The sequence below is a fragment of the Pristiophorus japonicus genome, unplaced genomic scaffold (genome assembly GCF_044704955.1).
Source record: "Pristiophorus japonicus isolate sPriJap1 unplaced genomic scaffold, sPriJap1.hap1 HAP1_SCAFFOLD_788, whole genome shotgun sequence".
NCBI lineage: Eukaryota > Metazoa > Chordata > Chondrichthyes > Pristiophoridae > Pristiophorus > Pristiophorus japonicus.
Window position 1 is genome coordinate 175,024 of NW_027254705.1, and position 23,587 is coordinate 198,610.

The 23,587-nt window shown below is 45.5% G+C and overlaps 1 protein-coding gene across 1 annotated transcript; it reads left to right on the forward strand.

Annotated features, from left to right (window-relative positions):
• Window positions 1-91: 91 nt before the first annotated feature.
• Window positions 92-21,350, forward strand: LOC139256875 (cell surface A33 antigen-like; the record flags this gene model as incomplete). The annotated part of the gene is made up of 3 exons (XM_070874337.1): window positions 92-214; window positions 16,176-16,562; window positions 21,000-21,350. Coding segments are annotated over exons 1-3 (799 nt in total), but the record flags the coding sequence as incomplete, so codon positions are not given.
• Between the last annotated feature and the right edge of the window lie 2,237 nt (window positions 21,351-23,587).

The window sequence follows — 23,587 nt, forward strand, 5'->3', positions numbered from 1 at the left end:
CACTTCCTGTTAGCCTGTTAAATTCAGTGATATTGATCAACAGTTTACGCAGGTTGCAGAGGAAGTGAAGAAACACTTTGAGCAACTTCTGTATTTCGGTGTCAGGAGACAAGAAGCAGCGAAGGAGAAGGACGAAACACCGGAGAGCTGGCGATGAATTCTCTCTACGTTTGGCTTCCCGCAGTCCTGCTGTCGGTCTCGGTGCAGGGTCACAGTAGGTGCTTTCCAATAACAACTGTTCACATTCATTTTGTTGCATAAACTGCTCCTTTTTACTATTTCATCGCTGGGTTGCAGTGGGTGAAAGTCCAGGGGAGCGACGGTCAGTCAGAGAAACAGGGAGGGGCAGAGCGAGTGTCAGGTTTCTAGTGAGACACAAGGAACATAGGAAGAGGTGTAGGCCATTCAGCCCCTCGAGTCTGTCCTGCCATTTAATGAGATCCTGGCTGATGTGTACCTTAACTCCATTCACCTGCCTTGGCTCCATATCCCTTACTACACTTGGCTCGCAAAAATCTATCGATCTCAGAGCTAAAATTATTTCTTGCGCTGGGTATTTTTACAGAGAGAGTTCCACACAGTTCTACCACCCTTTGTGTCAAGAAGTTTTTCCTGACCTCTGGTGGAAGGTCTGGCTCTGAATGTAACGTTATGTTCCCTTATCCTCGACTTCCCCACCAGCAAAAAAGCTTCTCTTGATCTACCCTAACAATTCCTCTCAATATCTTAAAAACCTCAATCAAATCACCCTTTAACCTTCTATATTCCATGGACTACAAGTCTACATTATGTAATCTCTCCTCAAAATGTAACCCTTGGAGCCCTGGTAACATTCTGGTGAAACTGAGCTACACTCCTTCGAAGGCCAATATATCCTTCCTTACATGTGGTGCCCAGAGCTGTACTCAATATGTGGTCCAACCAGAGTTTTTTTTATAGCTGTAGCAAAATATCTTTCTTTCCTATTCTAGCCCATTCGATATAAGGGCTAATATTCCATCAGCCTTTTTGATTAATGTTTCTACCTGTCCTGTGGCGTGACCATTGTATAGCTGGGTAACCAAGGGTGGTGGAGATATTGGAAGTGGCAGAGGGAGCTGAGAGCTGGTGTAGGCAGCTGTCGGTGTCTGGGAGAAATGATCATTCTCTCTCTCTTTATCTCTGAAGGTGCCAGCTGGTCTTTTTTGTCTGCTTGTGTGTATCACCCCCTGACCTTCTCTGGCAGCCCATCCCATCATACATTCAATTTAAATCTCTTGTCCTTGTCTATAGATCCCTCCATAGCCCTGTAACTCCCTACCTCTGCATAGGGACCAGAGAAGGCCATTCAGCCCCTCCAACCTGTTCCGCAATTCAATTAGATCATGGCTGATCTGTGTCTGCTCTCCATCTACCCGCCTTGGTTCCACAACTCTTAATAGCCTTGCCTAACAGAAACCTATCAATCTCAGTTTTGACATTTTCAACTGACCCCCAGTGTCATGTATTCAACCAGCATTGTAACCCATGTATAAACTGACCTAAGTTGTACACCGTGAGAACACTGACCACTAGATGGGAGACACTCCTAACCTGGACCTTCAGGTATAAAAGGGGAAGCTCCACCCACCTTCATCACTTGAGTGCTAAGGAATAAAGGACAGGTCACAGACTGACCTTCTCTCAAGCATGGGCCTCGTGTGCATTTATACTGTGTAGTAAGGACCTATCAATGGCGACAAGAAACTGGGATTTAAACGCGAGCATGGCCACTAGCCGAACAGACGAGAGGTACTGTGTTAAGGAATGGTTGGGACAGAGATTCAACATTGTTAAAGCAGCACACAGTTCTCCAGGCAGACTAGGGCAGTCAGGCATGCCCCAACATGTAGTCAAACCCAGAGGGGGAGTTCGACAGAGACAATGGCAAGCTGAACAGCGATTCACGCCATTGCAAGGGACAATGCGGCCAGTAATGGGGCCATCAACACCTGTTAATGGTGCACTCAAGGACAATAACAGGGGCAGTCAGGGACGATCGACTGGCAAGGGACCTTTTGTTTCAAACCGCAACTCATGCTGGAGGCAGGGAGGCATACACTCAGCCGGAGTTTGCAGAGATGAGCAAAATACCTGCAGAAATTGCAGAAATGGACACTGGGGGAAATCGCTGGGAGCTGAAGTTCAGCGAGTTCATGTGGAGCACGTATACAGTTCATACACCAGGACGTCACCGATAATGATGAAAGTGCTCCTCAATGGCATCCCAGTATCAATGGAGTTAGACATGGGTGCCAGCCAGTCCCTGATGGGTATCAAACAGTTCAAAAAGTTGTGGGCATCCAAGGCCAGGAGGCCAAAATTATCGCCGATTGACGCACAGCTACGGACTTACACAAAGCAGATCATTCCGGTGCTAGGCAGCGCCACGGTAGTCGTGACCCACAAAGATTCGGAGAACTGGTTGCCACTCTGGATTGTCCCAGGGGATGGTCCCGCACTACTGGGGAGGAGTTGGCTTGCTGTCATGAACTGGAAATGGGGCGATGTCAATGCAATTTCCTCTGTGGAGCGAGTATCATGCTCACAGGTCCTGGACAAATTTGACTCATTATTTCAACCCGGCATTGGCACTTTCATGGGGGCCAAGGTAGTAATTCACATAAACCCGGACGCCAGACCAGTACACCACAAGGCCAGAGCGATGCCGTACATGATGCGGGAAAAGATAGAAGACGAATTAGACCGCCTGTTGAGGGAAGGCATCATCTCGCCAGTCGAATTCAGTGACTGGGCGAGCCCGATTGTGCCGGTGCTCAAGGCGGATGGGTCGGTCAGGATATGTGGTGATTACAAGGCCACCATCAATCGGGTGTCACTCCAAGACCAGTGCCCGCTACCGAGAGCGGAGGACCTCTTTGCAACGCTATCCGGTGGCAAGCTTTTTTCAAAATTGGACCTAACCTCAGCTTACATGACCCAGGAGCTGGCGAGTGAGTCGAAGAAGCTGACCACCATCACGACACACAAGGGGTTGTTTGAGTACAACAGATGTCCGTTCGGGATTCGCTCGGCCGCCGCAATCTTTCAACGAAATATGGAAAGCCTCCTCAAGTCGATTCCAGGGACGGTGGTTTTTCAGGACGACATCCTCATTACGGGTTACGATACTGAAGAACACCTCCACAACCTGGAGGAGGTGCTACGCAGACTGGACCGGGTAGGTCTGCGACTGAAAAAGGCGAAGTGCGTCTTCCTAGCTCCAGAGTAGAATTCCTGGGGATGAGGGTAGCAGCAGACGGGATCAGCCCTACTGCATCCAAGACGGAAGCGATCCAGAGAGCACCCAGACCCCGTAACACGACGGAGCTGCGTTCATTCCTGGGGCTCCTGAACTATTTTGGTAACTTTCTTCCCAAATTGAGCACGCTGCTAGAGCCGCTACACGTGCTCCTACGCAAAGGTCACGAATGGGTCTGGGGGGACAACCAGGAAAGGGCTTTTAATAGAGCATGCAATTTGTTATGTTCCAACAATCTGTTAACGCTATATGACCCATGTAAGAAACTTGTGTTAACGTGCGATGCATCGTCCTATGGTGTCGGGTGTGTGTTACAGCATGTCAATGTCAAGGGTCAGTTACAGCCGGTAGCTTATGCCTCCAGGAGTCTGTTCCAGGCAGAAAGGAGCTACGGGATGGTAGAAAAGGAGGCGCTCGCATGTGTATATGCGGTAAAGAAAATGCACCAGTACCTGTTTGGCAGGAAATTTGAGCTGGAGACAGATCACAAACCCCTAACGTCCCTTTTGGCCGACAACAAGGCCATAAATGCAAACGCATCGGCCCACATACAGAGGTGGGCACTCACGTTAGCTGCCTATGACTACACAATTCGGCACAGACCGGGCACCGAAAACTGCGCCGATGCACTCAGCAGGCTCCAACTAGCCACCACTGAGGGGGCTACCGAGCATGGTGCTGAGATGGTCATTGGCTGTTGAAGCTTTCAGAAGCGAAGGCTCACCCCTGACAGCCTGTCAGATTAAAGTCTGGACAAATAGAGACCCGCTATTGTCTCTAGTCAAGAAATGTGTCCTGAATGGGGACTGGGCAGCCACGTACAGGGCATGCCCTGAAAAATTTAAACCATTTCACAGGCGCAAGGATGAACTCTCGATTCAGGCCGATTGCCTACTGTGGAGAAACCGCGCAGTCATGCCCCAGATGGGCAGAGAGGATTTCATCAGAGAACTCCACAATGGGCACCCGGGCATTGTCACGATGAAGGCAATTGCCAGGTCACACGTTTGGTGGCCAGGGATAGACGCAGATCTGGAACTTTGTGTTCGCAGGTGCAACACGTGTGCCCAGCTGGGCCATGCGCCCAGGGAAGCCCCCCTTAGCCCCTGGCCATGGCCCGCCAAGCCTTGGTCACACATCCATGTGGACTACGCAGGTCCTTTCATGGGGAAAATGTTTTTGGTTGTAGTAGACGCCTACTCCAAATGGATCGAGTGTGACATTTTAAATTCAAGCACATCCTCTGCCACGGTAGAAAGTCTACGGGCAATGTCCGCCGCCCACGGTCTACCGGACATCTTGGTCAGCGACAATGGCCCGTGCTTCAGAAGCACTGAATTCCAGGACTTCATGGCAGGCAATGGAATTAACCATGTTAGAACGGCACCGTTCAAGCCGGCCTCAAACGGCCAGGCAGAACGAGCAGTGCAGATAATCAAACAGGGGATGCTCAGATTCCAAGGGGGTTCCCTACAAACCCGCTTATCACGCCTCCTGTTGGCCTATAGAACCCGACCACACTCGCTCACAGGGGTTCCACCCGCAGAGCTACTAATGAAAAGGACGCTCAAAACCCGATTATCCCTTATACACCCCACCATGAAAGAAATTGTTGAGAGCAGGCGCCAGTCACAATATCACTACCATGACAGGAATGCGAGGGCGCGATGTATTGATGTAAATGATCCTGTTTTTGAACTCAACTACGCTGCAGGGCCCAAATGGCTCGCAGGCACTGGGATTGCCAAAGAGGGAAATAGGATTCTGGTAGTTAAACTTACCAATGGACAAATCTGCCGCAAACATGTGGATCAAACAAAAAGGAGGTTCAGCAACCCCATAGAAGAAGCAGAGGAAGAACACGATATAGAGTTCACTCCACCACAGGTGACCGAACACCAGAACCAAAGGGAGGAGAGCCCAGTCACTGTGGGCAGTCCGGACAGGCCTGAGGCACCGCAAACAGCAGACACTCAGGCCAGCGCCCAACAACCGGAGCCCCAACTCAGGCGCTCTACAAGGGAGCGTAAACTACCAGAGAGACTCAACCTGTGATCCCAATAAGACTTTGGGGGGGGAGGTGATGTCATGTATTCAACCAGCATTGTAACCCATGTATAAACTGACCTAAGTTGTACACCATGAGAACACTGACCACTAGGTGGGAGACACGCCTAACCTGGACCTTCAGGTATAAAAGGGGAAGCTCCACCCACCTTCATCACTTGAGTGCTAAGGAATAAAGGACAGGTCACAGACTGACCTTCTCTCAAGCATGGGCCTCGTGTGCATTTATACTGTGTAGTAAGGACCTATCACCCAGCATCACCAGCTTTTTGGCAGCGAGTTCCAGATTTACACAACCCTTTGAGTGAAGAAGTGCTTCCTGACATCACCCCTGAACGGTCTAGCTCTAATTTTATTGTCATGCCCCTTGTTCTCCACTACCCCACCAGAGGAAATAATCAAATCCTTTAATAGATACATAGAAAATAGGTGCAGGAGTAGGCCATTTGGCCCTTTGAGCCTGCACCACCATTCAATAAGATCATAGCTGATCCTTCATCTCAGTACCCCTTTCCCGCTTTCTCTCCATACCCCTTGATCCCTTTAGCCTTAAGGGCCATATCTAACTCCCTCTTGAAGACATCCAATGAACTGGCATCAACAACTCTCTGCGGCAGGGAATTCCACAGGTTAACAACTCTCTGAGTGAAAAAGTTTCTTCTCATCTCAGTCCTAAATGTCCTGCCCCTTATCCTAAGACTATGTCCCCTGGTTCTGGACTTCCCCAACATCGGGAACAATCATCCTGCATCTCACCTGTCCAGTCCCGTCAGAATCTTATGAGTTTTTATGAGATTCATCCTTCTAAGCTCCAGTGTATAAAGGCCCAGTTGATCCAGTCCCTTCTCCTATGTTAGTCCAGCCATCCCTGGAATCAGTCTGGTGAACCTTCGCTGCACTCCCTCAATAGCAAGAACGTCCTTCCTCAGATTAGGAGACCAAAACTGAACACAATATTCCAGGTGAGGCCTCACCAAGGCCCTGTACAATTGCTCCTATACCTCAAATCCCCTAGCTATGAAGGCCAACATGCCATTTGCCTTCTTCACCGCCTGATATACCTGCATGCCAACTTTCAATGACTGATGAACCATGACACCCAGGTCTCGTTGCACCTCCCCTTTTCCTAATCTGCCGCCATTCAGATAATATTTTGCCTTCGTGTTTTTGCCACCAAAGTGGATAGCCTCACATTTATCCACATTATACTGCATCTGCCATGCATTTCCCCACTCACCTAACCTGTCCAAGTCACCCTGCAGCCTCTTAGCATCCTCCTCACAGCTCACACCGCCACCCAGTTTAGTGTCATCTGCAAACTTGGAGATATTACACTGAATTCCTTCATTCAAATCATTGATGTATATTGTAAAGAGCTGGGGTCCCAGCACTGAGCCCTGCGGCACTCTAAAGTCACTGCCTCCCATTCCGAAAAGGACCCATTTATCCCGACTCTCTGCTTCCTGTCTGCCAACCAATTCTCTATCCACGCCAGTACATTACCCCCAATACCATGTGCTTTGATTTTGCACATCAATCTCTTATGTGCGACCTTGTCAACGGCCTTTTGAAAGTCCAAATACACCACATCCACTGGTTCTCCCTTGTCCACTCTATTAGTTACATCCTCAAAAAATTTCAGAAGATTCGTCAAGCATGATTTCCCTTTCATAAATCCATGCTGACTTGGACCGATCCTGTCACTGCTTTCCAAATGCGCTGCTATTTCATCCTTAATAATTGATTCCAACATTTTCCCCACTACTGATGTCAGGCTAACCAGTCTATAATTACCCGTTTTCTCTCCCTCTTTTTTTAAAAAGTGGTGTTACATTAGCTACCCTCCAGTCCATAGGAACTGATCCAGAGTCGATAGACTGTTGGAAAATGATCATCAATGCATACACTATTTCTAGGGGTACTTCCTTAAGTACTCTGGGATGCAGACAATCAGGCCCCAGGGATTTATCGGCCTTCAATCCCATCAATTTCCCCAACACAATTTCCCGCCTAATTAGGATATCCTTCAATTCCTCCTTCTCACTAGACCCTCGGTCACCTAGTACATCCGGAAGGTTATTTGTATCTTCCTTCGTGAAGACAGAACCAAAGTATTTGTTCAATTGGTCTGCCATTTCTTTGTTCCCCATTATAAATTTACCTGAGTCTGACTGCAAGGGACCTATGTTTGTCTTCACTGCTCTTTTTATCTTCACATATCTATCGAAGCTTTTGCTGTCAGTTTTTATGTTCCCGGCAAGCTTCTTCTCGTACTCTATTTTCCGCCTCCTAATTAAACCCTTTGTCCTCTTCTGCTGAATTCTAAATTTCTCCCAGTCCTTTGGTTTGCTGCTTTTTCTGGCCAATTTATATGCCTCTTCCTTGGATCTAACACTATCCTTGATTTCCCTTGTTAGCCACGGTTGAGCCACCTTCCCCGTTTTATTTTTACTCGAGACAGGTATGTACAATTGTTGAAGTTCAACCATGTGATCTATAAATGTTTGCCATTGCCTATCCACCGTCAACCCTTTAAGTATCACTCGCCAGTCTATTCTAGCCAATTCACACCTCATGCCATCGAAGTTAGCTTTCCTTAAGTTCAGGACCCTAGTTTCTGATTTAACTGTGTCACTCTCCATCTTAATAAAGAATTCTACCATAAAATGATCACTCTTCCCCAAGGGGCCTTGCACAACAAGATTGCTAATTAGTCCCTTCTCATTACTCATCACCCAGTCTAGAATGGCCAGCTCTCTAGTTGGTTCCTTGACATATTGGTCAAGAAAACCATCCCTAATATATTGCAGGAAATCCTCCTCCACCGCATTGCTACCAGTTTGGTTAGCCCAATCTGTATGTAAATTAAATTCGCCCATGATAATTGCTGTACCTTTATTGCACAAATTCCTTATTTCTTGTTTGATGCTGTCCCCAAACTCGCTATTGCTGTTTGGTGGCCTGTACACAACTCCCATCAGCGTTCTCTGCCCTTTGGTCTTCCGTAGTTCCACCCATACCGATTCCACATCATCCAAGCCAATGTCCTTCCTTATTATTGCATTAATTTCCTCTTTAACCAGCAACGCCACCCCGCCTCCTTTTCCTTTCTGTCTATCCTTCCTAAATGTTGAGTACCCCTGGATGTTGAGTCCGCAGCCTGGAGCCATGTCTCTGTGATGCCAACTACATCATATCCATTAACTGCTACCTGCACAGTTAATTCGTCCACCTTATTCTGAATACTCCTTGCATTGAGGCGTGGAGCCTTCAGGCTTGTCTTTTTAACACACTTTGCCCCTTTAGAATTTTGCTGTAATGTGGCCCTTTTTGTTTTTCCCATGGGTTTCTCTGCCCTCCATTTTTACTATTCTCCTTTCTATCTTTTGCCTCTGTCTCCTTTTTATTTCCCTCTGCCTCCCTGCATAGGTTCCCATCCCCCTGCCATATTAGTTTAACTCCTCCTCAACAGTACTAGCAAACACTCCCCCTAGAACATTGGTTCCGGTCCTGCCCAGGTGCAGACCGTCCGGTTTGTCCTGGTCCCACCTCCCCCAGAACTGGTTCCAATGTCCCAGGAATTTGAATCCCTCCCTTCTGCACCACTCCTCAAGCCACGTATTCATCTGAGCTATCCTGCGATTCCTACTCTGACTAGCACGTAGCACTGGTAGCAATCCTGAGATTACTACTTTTGAGGTCCTACTTTTTAATTTAGCTCCTAGCTCCCTAAATTCGTCTCGTAGGATCTCATCCCATTTTTTTTTACCTATATCGTTGGTACCTATATGCACCACGGCAACTGGCTGTTCACCCTCCCTTTTCAGAATGTCCTGCACCAGCTCCGAGACATCCTTGACCCTTGCACCAGGGAGGCAACTCTGCTGGTTTTCTACAAGTAGTTGTATGAGGAGTATTATGATAAGTTATCAGAAAATTAGCTAATTTGTAGTCCAACAACAATTGCCATTTCTTTGGATTTGGATACAACATTTGCTTGATGAGGGCATGTTTTACAATTTGTACTGTGTGCTCTGCTGCACCATTTGAAAAGGGTGGTATGGTGGAACTTTGGTATGTAAGCGTATGGAGGGAGTCATGGGAGTGCCTGGGTGCAGCCATGCACCTTTGTGCCGTGCTTGTCAGTGTGTGCAGCATTGCAATGCTGCAAAACACTTACAGTACAACTGTCAAAATGATTGTGAACATGGTCCCTTTAAGGAAACTGTCTGATGACATGTCATCAAATAATGTCATCAAACCCGCTTCTTTTTAATTGGCCAGGAACCTCGCAGGCCCCAACATGCCCCATCAACGTAAAATTATTTTTTAGAGAGTGGGATGGAGCTGGAAGTGGGGTCCCAACCCGTCACCTATTTCGCCACACTGAGCCCGCCTCGGTAGGTGAAATCGCGCCTTGGATTCAAGATTGGGTAAGGCCGATTTTAACGGGATGAGACAGAGACTGTCCTCAGTAAACTGGGAAAACCTGTTAATGGATAAAATGACAGAAGGCCAGTGGGGGAATGGCCCAAAAAGAATTTAAGATGATACAGAACCAGTTTATACCCCTGAGGGGCAAGAGCTGTACTTGCCCAAAAAACAGCCATTGACGACTAAAGAGGACAGCATAAAACTAAAAGAAAAAGTGTACAACAATGCAAAGTAGCAAAGTAGCAAAGTAGATGCTCACGAAAGGGAAAGATACAAAGAACAGCAAAGGGTCACAAAAGAGATCGTAAGAGCTACAACAAAGGAATACGCAAAGAAACTTGTAAGGGAAATCTAAATCAACACAAAGAATTTTTACAGTTACATTAGGAAAAAGAGGGCAGTCAGGAGCAATGTTGGCCCCATGAAAACTGAAAGTGGTGATACTGTCAATGATGAGGAAATGGTGGACATGTTGAATAATTACTTTGTGTCAGTATTTACAGCAGAAGAGGATGATAGCATGCCAGAAATCCCAAGGGAACTAATATTGAATCAGGGATAGGGACGCAATAAAATTAACGTAAGTAAAATAACAGTAATGAAGAAAATAATAGCACTGAGGACTGACAAATCCCCAGGATCAGATGGTTTCCATCCCAGGGTTTAAAAGAAGTCGGTGAGCACATTGCAGATGCCCTAATTATAATCCTCCAAAGTTCTCTCAATTCAGGAACTGTTCCTTTAGATTGGAAAATTGCATAAGTCAGTCTGCTAATTAAGAATGGTAAGAGAGGAAAACCGGGGAATTATAGACCAGTTAGCCGAACATCTGTTGTCAAGAAGTTGCTAGAGTCTATAATTAAGGATAGGCTGACTGAAGACTTTGAAAATTTTCAGTTGATCAGAGAGAGCCAGCATGGATTTGTGAAAGGTAGGTCATGCCTGACAAACCTGATTGCAGTTTTTGAGGAGAAGATTAAAGCAGTAGACAGGGGAATGTCTATGGAGGTTATTTATATGGACATCCAGAAGGCATTTGATAAAATCCCACATAAGAGACTGTTAACTAATGTAGAAGCCCACGGAATTGAGGGCAAATTACTGACCTGGTTAGGAAATTGGCTGAGCGGTAGGAGACAGGCAGTAGGGATAATGGGTAGGTACTCAAATTGGCAAGCTGTGTCTAGTGGTGTCCCACAGGGATCTGTGTTGGGGCCTCAACTATTCACAATATTTAACAACATGATGATGGGATAGAAAATCATATATATCCAAGTTTGCCAATGACACAAAGATAGGCGGCATTGCAGGCAGTGTAGCTGAAAGCACAAAATTACAAAGGGATATCGACAGATTAACTGAATGGTCAAAACTGGCAAATGGATTTTAATGTAGGCAAATATGAGGTCATCCACTTTGGACCTAAAAAGGATAGAACAGGGAACTTTCTAAATGGTGAAAATCTATAAACAGTGGACGTCCAAAGAGACTTGGGGATTCAGGTACATCGAGACTAGAAATTAGAACCAGACCTTTCAGAAGTGAAATCAGGAAACACTTCTACACTCAAAGGGTTGTAAAAGTTTGGAACACTGTTCCGGAAACGACAATTCATGCAAGATCATAAAAATGTCATGAACAGGTACAGAAAATAATTGTTAAAAGGCCACTGGAATGCTGGCCTTTATAGCTAGAGGACTATAATACAAGTGGGTAGATGTTATGCTGTAGCTATATAAAACCTTGGTTAGACCACACCTGGGATACTGTAAGCAATTCTGGCACCACACCTTAGGAATTATATATTGGCTTTACAAGGAATGCAGCCTAGATTTATCAGAATAAAACCCGGACTTCAAGGGTTAAGTTACGAGGAGAGATTACACAAATTATGGTTGTATTCTCTTGACTTTAGAAGGTTGAGTGGTTCATCAAAGTTTTCAAGATATTACGGCGAACAGATAGGGTCGATAGAGAGATACCACATCCACTGGTTGGGGATTCTAGGATTAGCGGGTGAAGACTAGAAATTAGAACCAGACCTTTCAGGAGTGAAATCAGGAAACATTTCTACACTCAAAGGGTTGTAAAAGTTTGGAACACTGTTCCGCAAACGACAATTCACGCAAAATCAATTGTTAATTTTAAATCGGATTTTGTTAGCTTTTTATTAACCAAAGGTATTAAGGGATATGGACCACAGGCCAATATATGGAAATAAGTCGCAGATCAGCCATGATCTCATTGAATGAGTCCTTCAAGCCTGTTCTGCCAATGGCCTACTCCTGTTCCTATATTCTATGTATAAACCACCCAAACGTCACAGCCAAGGGGGTAAGTGATTGGCTGGTGATTGGTGAGTATTTTTTCTTTTTTCTCTTCTATAACAGTGAGTAAACTTTAGCATTGTTGTTGCCAATTTAAGTGTATCTAAGGGTTAAGTCATGGCAGGAGAGCTCGGTCACATGTTATGCTCCTCCTGTACCATGTGGGATTTCAGGGACACTTCCAGTGTCCCTGATGACTATGTGTGAGGGAAGTGTATCCACCTCCAGCTCCTGACAGACCGCATTGCGGAATTGGAGCTGAGGGTGGATTCACTCTGGAGCATCCACGATGCTGAGAATGACGTGAATAGCACGTTTAGTGAGTTGGTCTTACCGCGGGTGAAGGATCCACAGCCAGCTAGGGAATGGAAGACCAGCAGGAAAAGCAGTGCAAGGAAGGTAGTGCAGGGGTCCCCTGCGGTCACCTCCCTGCAAAACAGATACACCGTTTTGAGTACTGTTGAGAGGGATGACTCATCAGGGGAGGGCAGCAGCAGCCAAGTTCATGGCACCATGGCTGGCTCTGCTGCACAGGAGGCCAGGAAAAAGAGTGGGAGAGCGATAGTGATAGGGGATTCGATTGTAAGGGGAATAGATAGGCGTTTCTGCGGCCGCAACCGAGACTCCAGGATGGTATGTTGCTTCCCTGGTGCAAGGGTCAAGGATGTCTCGGAGCGGGTGCAGGACATTCTTAAAAGGGAGGGTGAATAGCCAGTTGTCGTGGTGCACATTGGTACCAACGATATAGGTAAAAAAAAGGGATGAGGTCCTACGAGATGAATTTAAGGAGCTAGGAGCTAAATTAAAACGTAGGACCTCAAAAGTAGTAATCTCAGGATTGCTACCAGTGCCACGTGCTAGTCAGAGTAGGAATCGCAAGATAGCTCAGATGAATACGTGGCTTGAGCAGTGGTGCAGCAGGGAGGGATTTAAATTCCTGGGGCATTGGAACCGGTTCTGGAGGTGGTGGGACCAGTACAAACCGGACGGTCTGCACCTAGGCAGGACCGGAACCAATGTCCTCGGGGGAGTGTTTGCTAGTGCTGTTGGGGATGAGTTAAGCTAATATGGCAGGGGGATGGGAACCAATGTAGGGAGACAGAGGGAAACAAAAAGGAGACAAAAGCAAAAGACAGAAAGGAGATGAGTAAAAGTGGAGGGCAGAGAAACCCAAGGCAAAAAACAAAAAGGGCCACTGAATATAAAGGGGCTGCAGGAGGGGCCAAAACTAAAAATCATGGTTTAAAAACTAGGATTAAAACACTCTACCTAAACGCACGCAGCATTCGAAATAAAGTAAATGAGTTGATGGCACAAATCATTACAAATGGGTATGATTTGGTGGCCATTACAGAAACATGGTTGCAGGGGGGCAAAGACTGGGAATTAAACATACATGGGTATCTGACAATTCGGAAAGATAGACAAGAAGGGAAAGGAGGTGGGGTAGTTCTGTTAATAAAGGATGATATCAGGGCAGTTGTGAGAGACGATATTGGCTCTAATGAACAAAATGTTGAATCATTGTGGATGGAGATTAGAGATAGTAAGGGGAAAAAGTCACTGATGGGCGTAGTTTACAGGCCCCCAAATAATAACTTCACAGTGGGGTGGGCAATAATCAAGGGAATAATGGAGACATGTGAAAAAGGAACGGCAGTAATCATGGGGGATTTTAACCTACATATCGATTGGTCAAATCAAATTGCACGGGGTAGCCTGGAGGAGGAATTCATAGAATGCATACGGGATTGTTTCTTAGAACAGTATGTAACAGAACCTACAAGGGAGCAAGCTATCTTAGATCTGGTCCTGTGTAATGAGACAGGAATAATAAATGATCTCCTCATAAAAGATCCTCTCGAAATAAGTGATCACAGTATGGTTGAATTTGTAATACAGATTGAGGGTGAGGAAGTAGTGTCTCAAACGAGCGTACTATGCTTAAACAAAGGGGACTACAGTGGGATGAGGGCAGAGTTGACTAAAGTAGACTGGAAACACAGACTAAACGGTAGCACAATTGAGGAACAGTGGAGGACTTTTAAGGAGCTCTTTCATAGTGCTCAACAAAAATATATTCCAGTGAAAAAGAAGGGCGGTAAGAGAAGGGATAACCAGCCGTGGATAACCAAAGGAAATAAAGGAGAGTATCAAATTAAAAACCAATGTGTATAAGGTGGCCAAGGTTAGTAGGAAAATAGAAGATTGGGAAAATTTTAAACGACAGCAAAGAATGATTAAGAAAGCAATAAAGAAAGGAAAGATAGATTACGAAGGTAAACTTGCGCAAAACATAAAAACGGATAGTAAAAGCTTTTACCGATATATAAAACGGAAAAGAGTGACTAAAGTAAATGTTGGTCCCTTCGAAGATGAGAAGGGGGATTTAATAATGGGAAATGTGGAAATGGCTGAGACCTTAAACAATTATTTTGCTTCGGTCTTCACAGTGGAAGACACAAAAACCATGCCAAAAATTGCTGGTCACAGGAATGTGGGAAGGGAGGACCTTGAGACAATCACTATCACTAGGGAGGTAATACTGGACAGGCTAATGAGACTCAAGGTAGACAAGTCCCCTGGTCCTGATGAAATGCATCCCAGGGTATTAAAAGAGATGGCGGAAGTTATAGCAGATGCATTCGTTATAATCTACCAAAATTCTCTGGACTCTGGGGAGATACCAGCGGATTGGAAAGCAGCTAATGTAACGCCTCTGTTTAAAAAAGGGGGCAGACAAAAGGCAGGTAACTATAGGTCAGTTAGTTTAACATCTGTAGTGGGGAAAATGCTTGAAACTATCATTAAAAAAGAAATAGCGGGACATCTGGATAGGAATAGTGCAATCAAGCAGACGCAGCATGGATTCATGATGGGGAAATCATGTATAACTAATTTACTGGAATTCTTTGAGGATATAACGAGCATGGTGGATAGAGGTGTACCGATGGATGTTGTGTATTTAGATTTTCAAAAGGCATTCGATAAGGTGCCACACAAAAGGTTACTGCAGAAGATAAAGGTACGCGGAGTCAGAGGAAATGTATTAGCATGAATAGAGAATTGGCTGGCTAACAGAAAGCAGAGATTCGGGATAAATGGGTCCTTTTCGGGTTGGAAATCGGTGGTTAGTGGTGTGCCACAGGGATCGGTGCTGAGACCACAACTGTTTACAATATATATAGATGACCTGGAAGAGGGGACAGAGTGTAGTGCAACAAAATTTGCAGATGACACAAAGATTAGTGGGAAAGCGGGTTGTGTAGAGGACACAGAGAGCCTGCAAATAGATTTAGATAGGTTAAGCGAATGGGCTAAGGTTTGGCAGATGGAATACAATGTCGGAAAGTGTGAGGTCATCCATCTTGGGAAAAAGAACAGTAAAAGGGAATATTATTTGAATGGGGAGAAATTACAACATGATGTGGTGCAGAGGGACCTGGGGGTCCTTGTGCATGAATCCCAAAAAGTTAGTTTGCAGGTGCAGCAGGTAATCAGGAAGGCGAATGGAATGTTGGCCTTCATTGCGAGAGGGATGGAGTACAAAAGCAGGGAGGTCCTTCTGCAACTGTATAGGGTATTGGTGAGGTCGCACCTGGAGTACTGCGTGCAGTTTTGATCACCTTACTTCAGGAAGGATATACTGGCTTTGGAGGGAGTACAGAGACGATTCGCTAGGCTGATTCCGGAGATGAGGGGGTTACCTTATGATGATAGATTGGGTAGATGGCACTTTAAATAGCGCTCTCCATCCGGTTCCTGACTACAAGCTGAAGCTGTTGTTGTCAACGCCAGGCGCTAAGGTAGGTTGTTCGGGGCAATTTAACTTGCGGGTCAGTAAGGGGACGATGACATCATCATCGCCGCGCTGCCTCGTAGCGCCTCCGCAAAACCCCCCGCCCAATTCCACGGGGGGGGGGCGATGTTTGCTCCGCGCCCGGGCGGAAACCATTTCCCGGCGATAAAAATGGCAATTTTGCCCCCTCAGTATATCGTCTCGTAGTATGTTTTCCAAACACTGAGTCTGACCCAGTGCTGTGTTAATGTTGTCTCTCTCTCCACAGAGCTTTCTGCCAATGGTTGGACAATGACCATCGCGGATGCAGTGAGTGCTGAGGAAGGGAGGTCCGCTGTCTTGCCGTGCAGTTTCACCAACCCACCCACTGATCGCCCGCTCACCGGCACTGTGAAATGGTTCAAAGGTCACAGAGGGAACGTTATTTTTAACTGCATATATTCTGGTCTGGGCCATAAACAGGGCGAGCTGTGTGAGAATGTGGGACAGCAGGAAGGCGGGAATCGATTGAGATTCGTGGGAAACTTCAGCAACAAAGATGCCTCGATAATGATGGAGCGGCTGAGCCAGGCGGATAATGCTGGTTATCTGTGTCGTGTGGAGCTCAATATTGACAAATTTGGAACATTGCAACAAACGCATCTGAGTGTGAGAGGTGAGGAGCAATGCTCAGGGGCTGTCGCTGCTCCGATAGCTTAGTGGGGAAAGGCTCCACCTGGTCTGGTCCTGAGCCACACGGATCAATAAACTTTCAGCAACCCCGGGCTATGAAGGGGGTATATTGCCCGGGGTTCCTGCTTGTTAGCGTGAATGTTTTCTCAGAAGAATCACTCAACACTCAGAGTCGGTTCCAACGCCAATGCGGCCTTTATTAACGCTCAGCGGGGAGGAAGTCTCAGGACTGTATCCAGGCTTCTCCACAGAACAAAGGGTTACATGGATTTTTATATGTTTCACAACAGTTTACTACAGTTACTCAGCCCATCACGGCTGTACATAATCCAATCATAACGATTATATAGGTTCTTTTAACCCAATAGAATTCCCCTGGTGCCTCAGGAACTGCATGTTCGGTTTTTGTCAGCTCGGGCTGATTAATGACCTTGTTATAGGAGATAGGTTCTCTCCTTATCTCTTTCTTCCTGGGGAAATAATTGGTTTATTATTCTTATCTTGTATCCAAGGCATTCCTGGTAATGGGCTCACAGGGTCATTGCTCGGTCATTGCTCAGTCAATAGTTCACAGCTTGACTACCTAATTTCCCATCATGCCTGGGCAGCCATTTTATGTGTGGACACTTTAAAATTATATGAGTTGAGATATATTTAACAGGTGCCTAATGCCTAGTGTTTTGATATATTCTGCAGGTGCCTACTTCCTACAACACTGCTCCTGTTCATTCTCCAGTAACTCCTGCTGGAAGGTGTGTTCTTGGACATTGGATGAGACATTGGGCCTGCCTGTGATGCTCTCCATAGACAAACAATGTCCTAGTAAAGGATCCCCTTGGAATGAGTGATCATAGCATGATTAAATTTCAAATTTAGATGGAGGGTGAGAAAGTTGGATCTGTAATCAACGTACTAAGCTTAAATAAAGGAGACTATGAAGGCATGAGGGCAGAGTTGGCTAAAGTGGACTGGGAAAATAGATTAAAGTGTAGGACAATTGATGAGTAGTGGTGTACGTTTAAGGAGATAATTCACAACTCTCAAGAAAAAATATTCCAATGAGGAGGAAAGGGTGCAAGAGAAAAGATAGCCAGCCGCGGCTAACTAAAGAAATAAATCCAATTAAAAACAAGGGCATACAAAGTGGCCAAAACTAGTGGGAGGACAGAAGATTTCGAAGCTTTTAAAAGCCAGCAAAGAATGACTAAAAAATTATTAAGAAAGGGACGATAGACTATGAAATTAAACTAACACAAAATATAAAAACAGATATCAAAAGTTTCTATAGGTCAGGCAGAGTCAGCATGGATTTATGAAGGGGAAGTCATGTTTGACAAATTTGCTGGCATTCTTTGAGGATGTAACGAAGAGGGTGGGTAAAGGGGAACCAGTGGATGTGGTATATTTGGACTTCCAGAAGGCATTTGACAAGGTGCCCCATAAAAGGTTACTGTACAAGATATAAGTTAATGGGGTTGCGGGTAATATATTAGCATGGATAGAGGATTGGCTATCAAACAGAAAACAGAGAGCCGGGATAAATGGATAAATGGTTTTTGAGGATGTTTCCAGTAGAGTGGACAAGGGAGAACCAGTTGATGTGGTATATTTGGACTTTCAGAAGGCTTTCGACAAGGTCCCACACAAGAGATTAATGTGCAAAGTTAAAGCACATGGGATTGGGGGTAGTGTGCTGACATAGATTGAGAACTGGTTGTCAGACAGGAAGCAAAGAGTAGGAGTAAATGGGTACTTTTCAGAATGGCAGGCAGTGACTAGTGGGGTACCGCAAGGTTCTGTGCTGGGGCCCCAGCTGTTTACACTGTACATTAATGATTTAGACGAGGGGATTAAATGTAGTATCTCCAAATTTGCGGATGACACTAAGTTGGGTGGCAGTGTGAGCTCCGAGGAGGATGCTATGAGGCTGCAGAGCGACTTGGATAGGTTAGGTGAGTGGGCAAATGCATGGCAGATGAAGTATAATGTGGATAAATGTGAGGTTATCCACTTTGGTGGTAAAAACAGAGAGACAGACTATTATCTGAATGGTGACAGATTAGGAAAAGGGGAGGTGCAACGAGACCTGGGTGTCATGGTACATCAGTCATTGAAGGTTGGCATGCAGGTACAGCAGGCGGTTAAGAAAGCAAATGGCATGTTGGCCTTCATAGCGAGGGGATTTGAGTACAGGGGCAGGGAGGTGTTGCTACAGTTGTACAGGGCCTTGGTGAGGCCACACCTGGAGTATTGTGTACAGTTTTGGTCTCCTAACCTGAGGAAGGACATTCTTGCTATTGAGGGAGTGCAGCGAAGGTTCACCAGACTGATTCTCGGGATGGCGGGACTGACATATCAAGAAAGACTGGATCAACTGGGCTTGTATTCACTGGAGTTCAGAAGAATGAGAGGCGACCTCATAGAAACGTTTAAAATTCTGATGGGTTTAGACAGGTTAGATGCAGGAAGTAAGTTAGATCAGTAACTAGTGGGATGCCGCAGGGATTAGTGCTGGGACCCCAACTATTTAAAATCTATGTTAACGACTTGGAAGAAGGGACCGAATGTAACGTAGCCAAGTTTGCTGATGATACAAAATGGGAGGAAAAGCAAGGTGTGAGGGCACAAAAAATCTTCAAGCTAAGTGAGTGGGCAAAAATTTGGCAGATGCGTATAATGTTGGAAAATGTGAGGTCATGCACTTTGACAGAAAAAAATCAAAGAGCAAGTTATTACAAAGAAACACAGACAATAGGTGCAGGAGTAGGTCATTTGGCCCTTCGAGCCTGCACCACCATTCAAAAAGATCATGGCTGATCATTCACCTCAGTACCCCTTTCCTGCTTTCTCTCCATACCCCTTGATCCTTTTAGCCCTAAGGGCCATATCTAACTCCCGCTTGAATATATCCAATGAATTGGCATCAACAACTCTCTGCAGTAGGGAATTCCAAAGATTAACAACTCTCTGAGTGAAGAAGTTTCTCCTCATCTCAGTCCTAAATGGCTTACCCCTTATCCTTAGACTATGTCCCCTGGTTCTGGACTTTCCCAACATCGGGAACATTCTTCCTGCATCTAACATTTAAATGGAGAAAGATTGCAAAGTGCTGAAGAACAGCGGGGCCTGTTGGTTCTTGTGCATGAAACACAAAAGGTTAGTATGCAGGTACAGCAAGTGATCAGGAAGGCCAATGGAATCTTGGCCTTTATTGCAAAGGGGATGGAGTATAAAAGCAGGGAAGTCTTGCTACAGTTATGCAAGGTATTGGTGAGGCCACACCTGGAATACTGTGTACAGTTTTGATTTCCATATTTACAAAAGGATATACTTGCTTTGGAGGCAGTTCAGAGAAGGTTCACTAGGTTGATTCCGGAGATGAGGGGGTTGACTTATGAGGAAAGTTTGAGTAGGTTGGGCCTCTACTCATTGGAATTCAGAAGATTGAGAGGTGATCTTATCAAAACGTATAAGATTATGAGGGTGCTTAACAAGGTGTAGAGAGTATGGGCCCAATGTTTCCACTGATGAAGGGAACTAGAACTAGGGGGCATAATCTTAGAATAAAGGGCCGCCCATTTAAAACTGAGATGAGGAGAAATTTCTTTTCTCAGAGGGTTGCAAATCTGTGTAATTCGCTGCTTCAGAGAGCTGTGAGAGCTGGGACATTGAATACGTTTAAAGCAGAGATAGACAGTTTCTTAACCGATAAGGGAATAAGGGGTTGTGGGGAGAGGGTAGGAAAGTGGACCTGAGTCAATGATCAGATCAGCCAAGATCGTATTAAATGGCGGAGCAGGCTCAAGGGGCCGTATGGCCTACTCCTGCTTCTATTTCTTATGTTCTTAAGTTCTTAAATAGTCCATTGACATGCATTGACCAGGCTTGTGCTCTAAGGAAGGCCATTTGGGTGAGGCAAATGCACATTAGATAGATTTCTTTCAGTTATACTATTTTGCGATACAGCATATGAGAAATTTGATATGGCATTTAACCTCGACAAATGCAGTGTGATGCAGGTAGGTAGGAGCAACACAGAATACACTTACCATTTTCAGAGAACAACACTGAAAGTGGTTCAGAGAGAAAGGGATCCAGGTGTTATTGTGCATAGATCACTCTAGGTGCAGGAACAATGTAGAGCCAAAGCAGATGGTATTGGGTTGTATTAATAGAACCATTCAATGTAAGTCAAAGGATGCCACCTCCCACTTTCTGCTAGTCTCCTATCCTCTATTTTCTGTTTTGTAGCATCTCTCAATCCATTCTGCTACCTGGCCCCCTGACCCCACATTCCCTGGGATCCTTACTGACACTGGGCAATGCCTCTACACATAGGCCACAGGGAGAGCTCTGAACTGAAACAAATTAAAGTTCTCATCAAAACGCTGATATATTGTGATGTCTGTCCTTTCCTCAGCTGCTAGTGGAAATGGCTCAGTGGTGAGAGGGACCGAGGGAGCTTCGGTTATATTGCCCTGTATGTTCACGCCCAGCGACCCCACCAACCTGACCACTGTTACATGGATGAGGAAGGAGCCCTACCAACACATAGTCACATTTAGAGCCCAATCAAATGGATCTTGGACAACTGTAAATGGTGGAAATCGGTACGAGCTCATCGGGAACCCAAAGGAGGGAAACGCTTCAACCAGGATAAAGCAGCTGAGCGTGAAGGACAACCACACTTACCTGTGTCTGGTGGAGTACAAGGGATGGGACAATTACATAAATCTGATCCAGACTGAGACACGCCTGCAGCTCGTACATGGTAAGAAACCATTCCTATATTCTCCAGTATACAGAGGTTGTACAGTGAGGACGGGCGGTGTAACACAAAACACTCATCAGCTGTGGCTCAGTGGGTAGCACTCTCGCCTCAGAGACAGAAGGTCTTGTTTTCAAATCACACTCGAGCACATAATCTCGGCTGACTTTCCCAGTGCAGTACTGAGGGAGCACTGCACTGTCAGAGGTGCTGTCTCTCGGATGAGATGTTAAACCGAGGCCCCATCTGCCCTCACAGATGGATGTAAAAGATCCCATGGCACTATTTTAAAGCGCAGTGATTCTCCCTGGTGTCCTGGCCAATACCAATCCCTGAAAAAAGCAAAAATATACAGGCTATCACATTGCTATTTGTGAGAGCTTGCTGTGCGCAAATTGGCCCTGCGATACCATGCATCACAGCAGAGACTGCACTTCAAAAAGTACTTCATTGGCTGCTTTCTTATTAATTCATGGGATGTGGGCATTGCTGGCAAGGGCGGCATTTATTGCCCATCCCTAATGACCCTCGCAGAAGGTGGTAGTGAGCTGCCTTCTTGAACCGTTGCAGTCCATGCAGTGCTTTGTGAGGGCCCGAGGTTGTGAAAGGTACAAGCACTTTTTCTTCTTAACTGACCGAATCCATCAGTTCCTGCAAACTGTGCAATTTTGGGGACGCTGGGGCCAAAAATCCCCCTGGTCTCTATTGAAATACGCGGTGCCTGGGGGTGGTCCTTAATTTAAACATGAAAGGTGGGTGCCCAAAGTACAAGGTACAAAAACATGGGCAGCCACCAACAAAGGAGACTGCGTACATAGTAATCGGGTAGTAAGATGAGGGGTAAGGCCAGAAAACAGGCACATGCATTGAGGCAGAGAGTTTGGCTGAAGTGATAAATGAACACTTTACATCTGTCTTCATCAAGGAAGAAGATGCTGCCATAAACATAGTGAAGGAGGAGGTAGAGGAGATACTGGATGGGATAAAAATTATGAAGAGGAGATACTAGAAAGGCTGGCTGTATTGAACCTAGATAAACCACCAGGATTAAATAGGATGTATACTAGGACACTGAGAGAAGTGAAGGAAGAAATCGCGGAGGTACTGGCCATAATCTTCCAATCCTTCATAGAAACAGGGCTGGTGCCAGAGGTCTGGAGAATTGCAAATGTTACACCATTGTTCAGAAATGGGTGTAAAGATAAACCCAACAACTACAGGCCAGTCATTTTAACCTCGGTAGTGGGGAAGCTTTTAGTAACAATAATTAGGGATAAAATGAACAGTCACTTGGACAGATGTGGATTAATTAAGAAAAGCCGGATTTGTTCAGGCAAATTGTGTTTAACCAAATTGATGGAGCTTTTTGATGAGGTTACAGAGAGGGTTGATGAGGGCAATGAGATTGACGTGGTGTACATAGATTTCCAAAAGGTATTCGACAAAGTGCCACTTAACAGGCTTGCCAGCAAAGTTGAAGCCCATGGAATAAAAGGGACAGTGGCAGCATGGATACAAAATTGGCTGTGCGACAGGAAACAGAGAGTAGTGGTGAACGGTAGTTTTTCGGACTTGAAGAAGTTATACAATGGTGTTCCCCAGAGGTCGGTTCTAGGACCACTGCTTTTCTTGATATATATTAATGACTTGGATGCAGGTGTATAAGGGCACAACTTCAAAATTTGAAGATGACACAATGTATGTATCGTGTACAGTGAGGAGGATAGTGATAGACTGCCAGAGGACATAGACAGGCTGGTGGAATGGACAGACACGTGGTAGATTACATTTAATGCAGAAAAGTGTTAATTTATATAATTTGGTAGAATGAGGAGAGACAATATAAACTAATGGGTACAATTCTAAAGGGGATGCATGAGTAGAGAGACCTAGGGGTATATGTGCATAGATTGTTGAAGGTGGCAGGGCAGGTTGAGACAGCAGCAAAGCATTAAAAAATCAGAAAGCATAAAAAAGCTGACGGAATCCTGGGCTTCATGAATAGAGGTATAGAGTACAAAAGCGAGGAAATTATGATGAACCTTTATAAAACACTGGTTCGGCCTCAACTGGAGTATTGTGTCCAATTCTGGGCTCCACACTTTAGGAAGGATGTGAAGACCTTAGAGAGGTACAGAAAAGATTTATGAGAATGATTCCAGGGATGAGGGACTTCAGTTACATGGCTCGATTGGAGAAGCTGGGGTTGTTCTCCTTAGACCAGAGAAGATTGAGAGGAG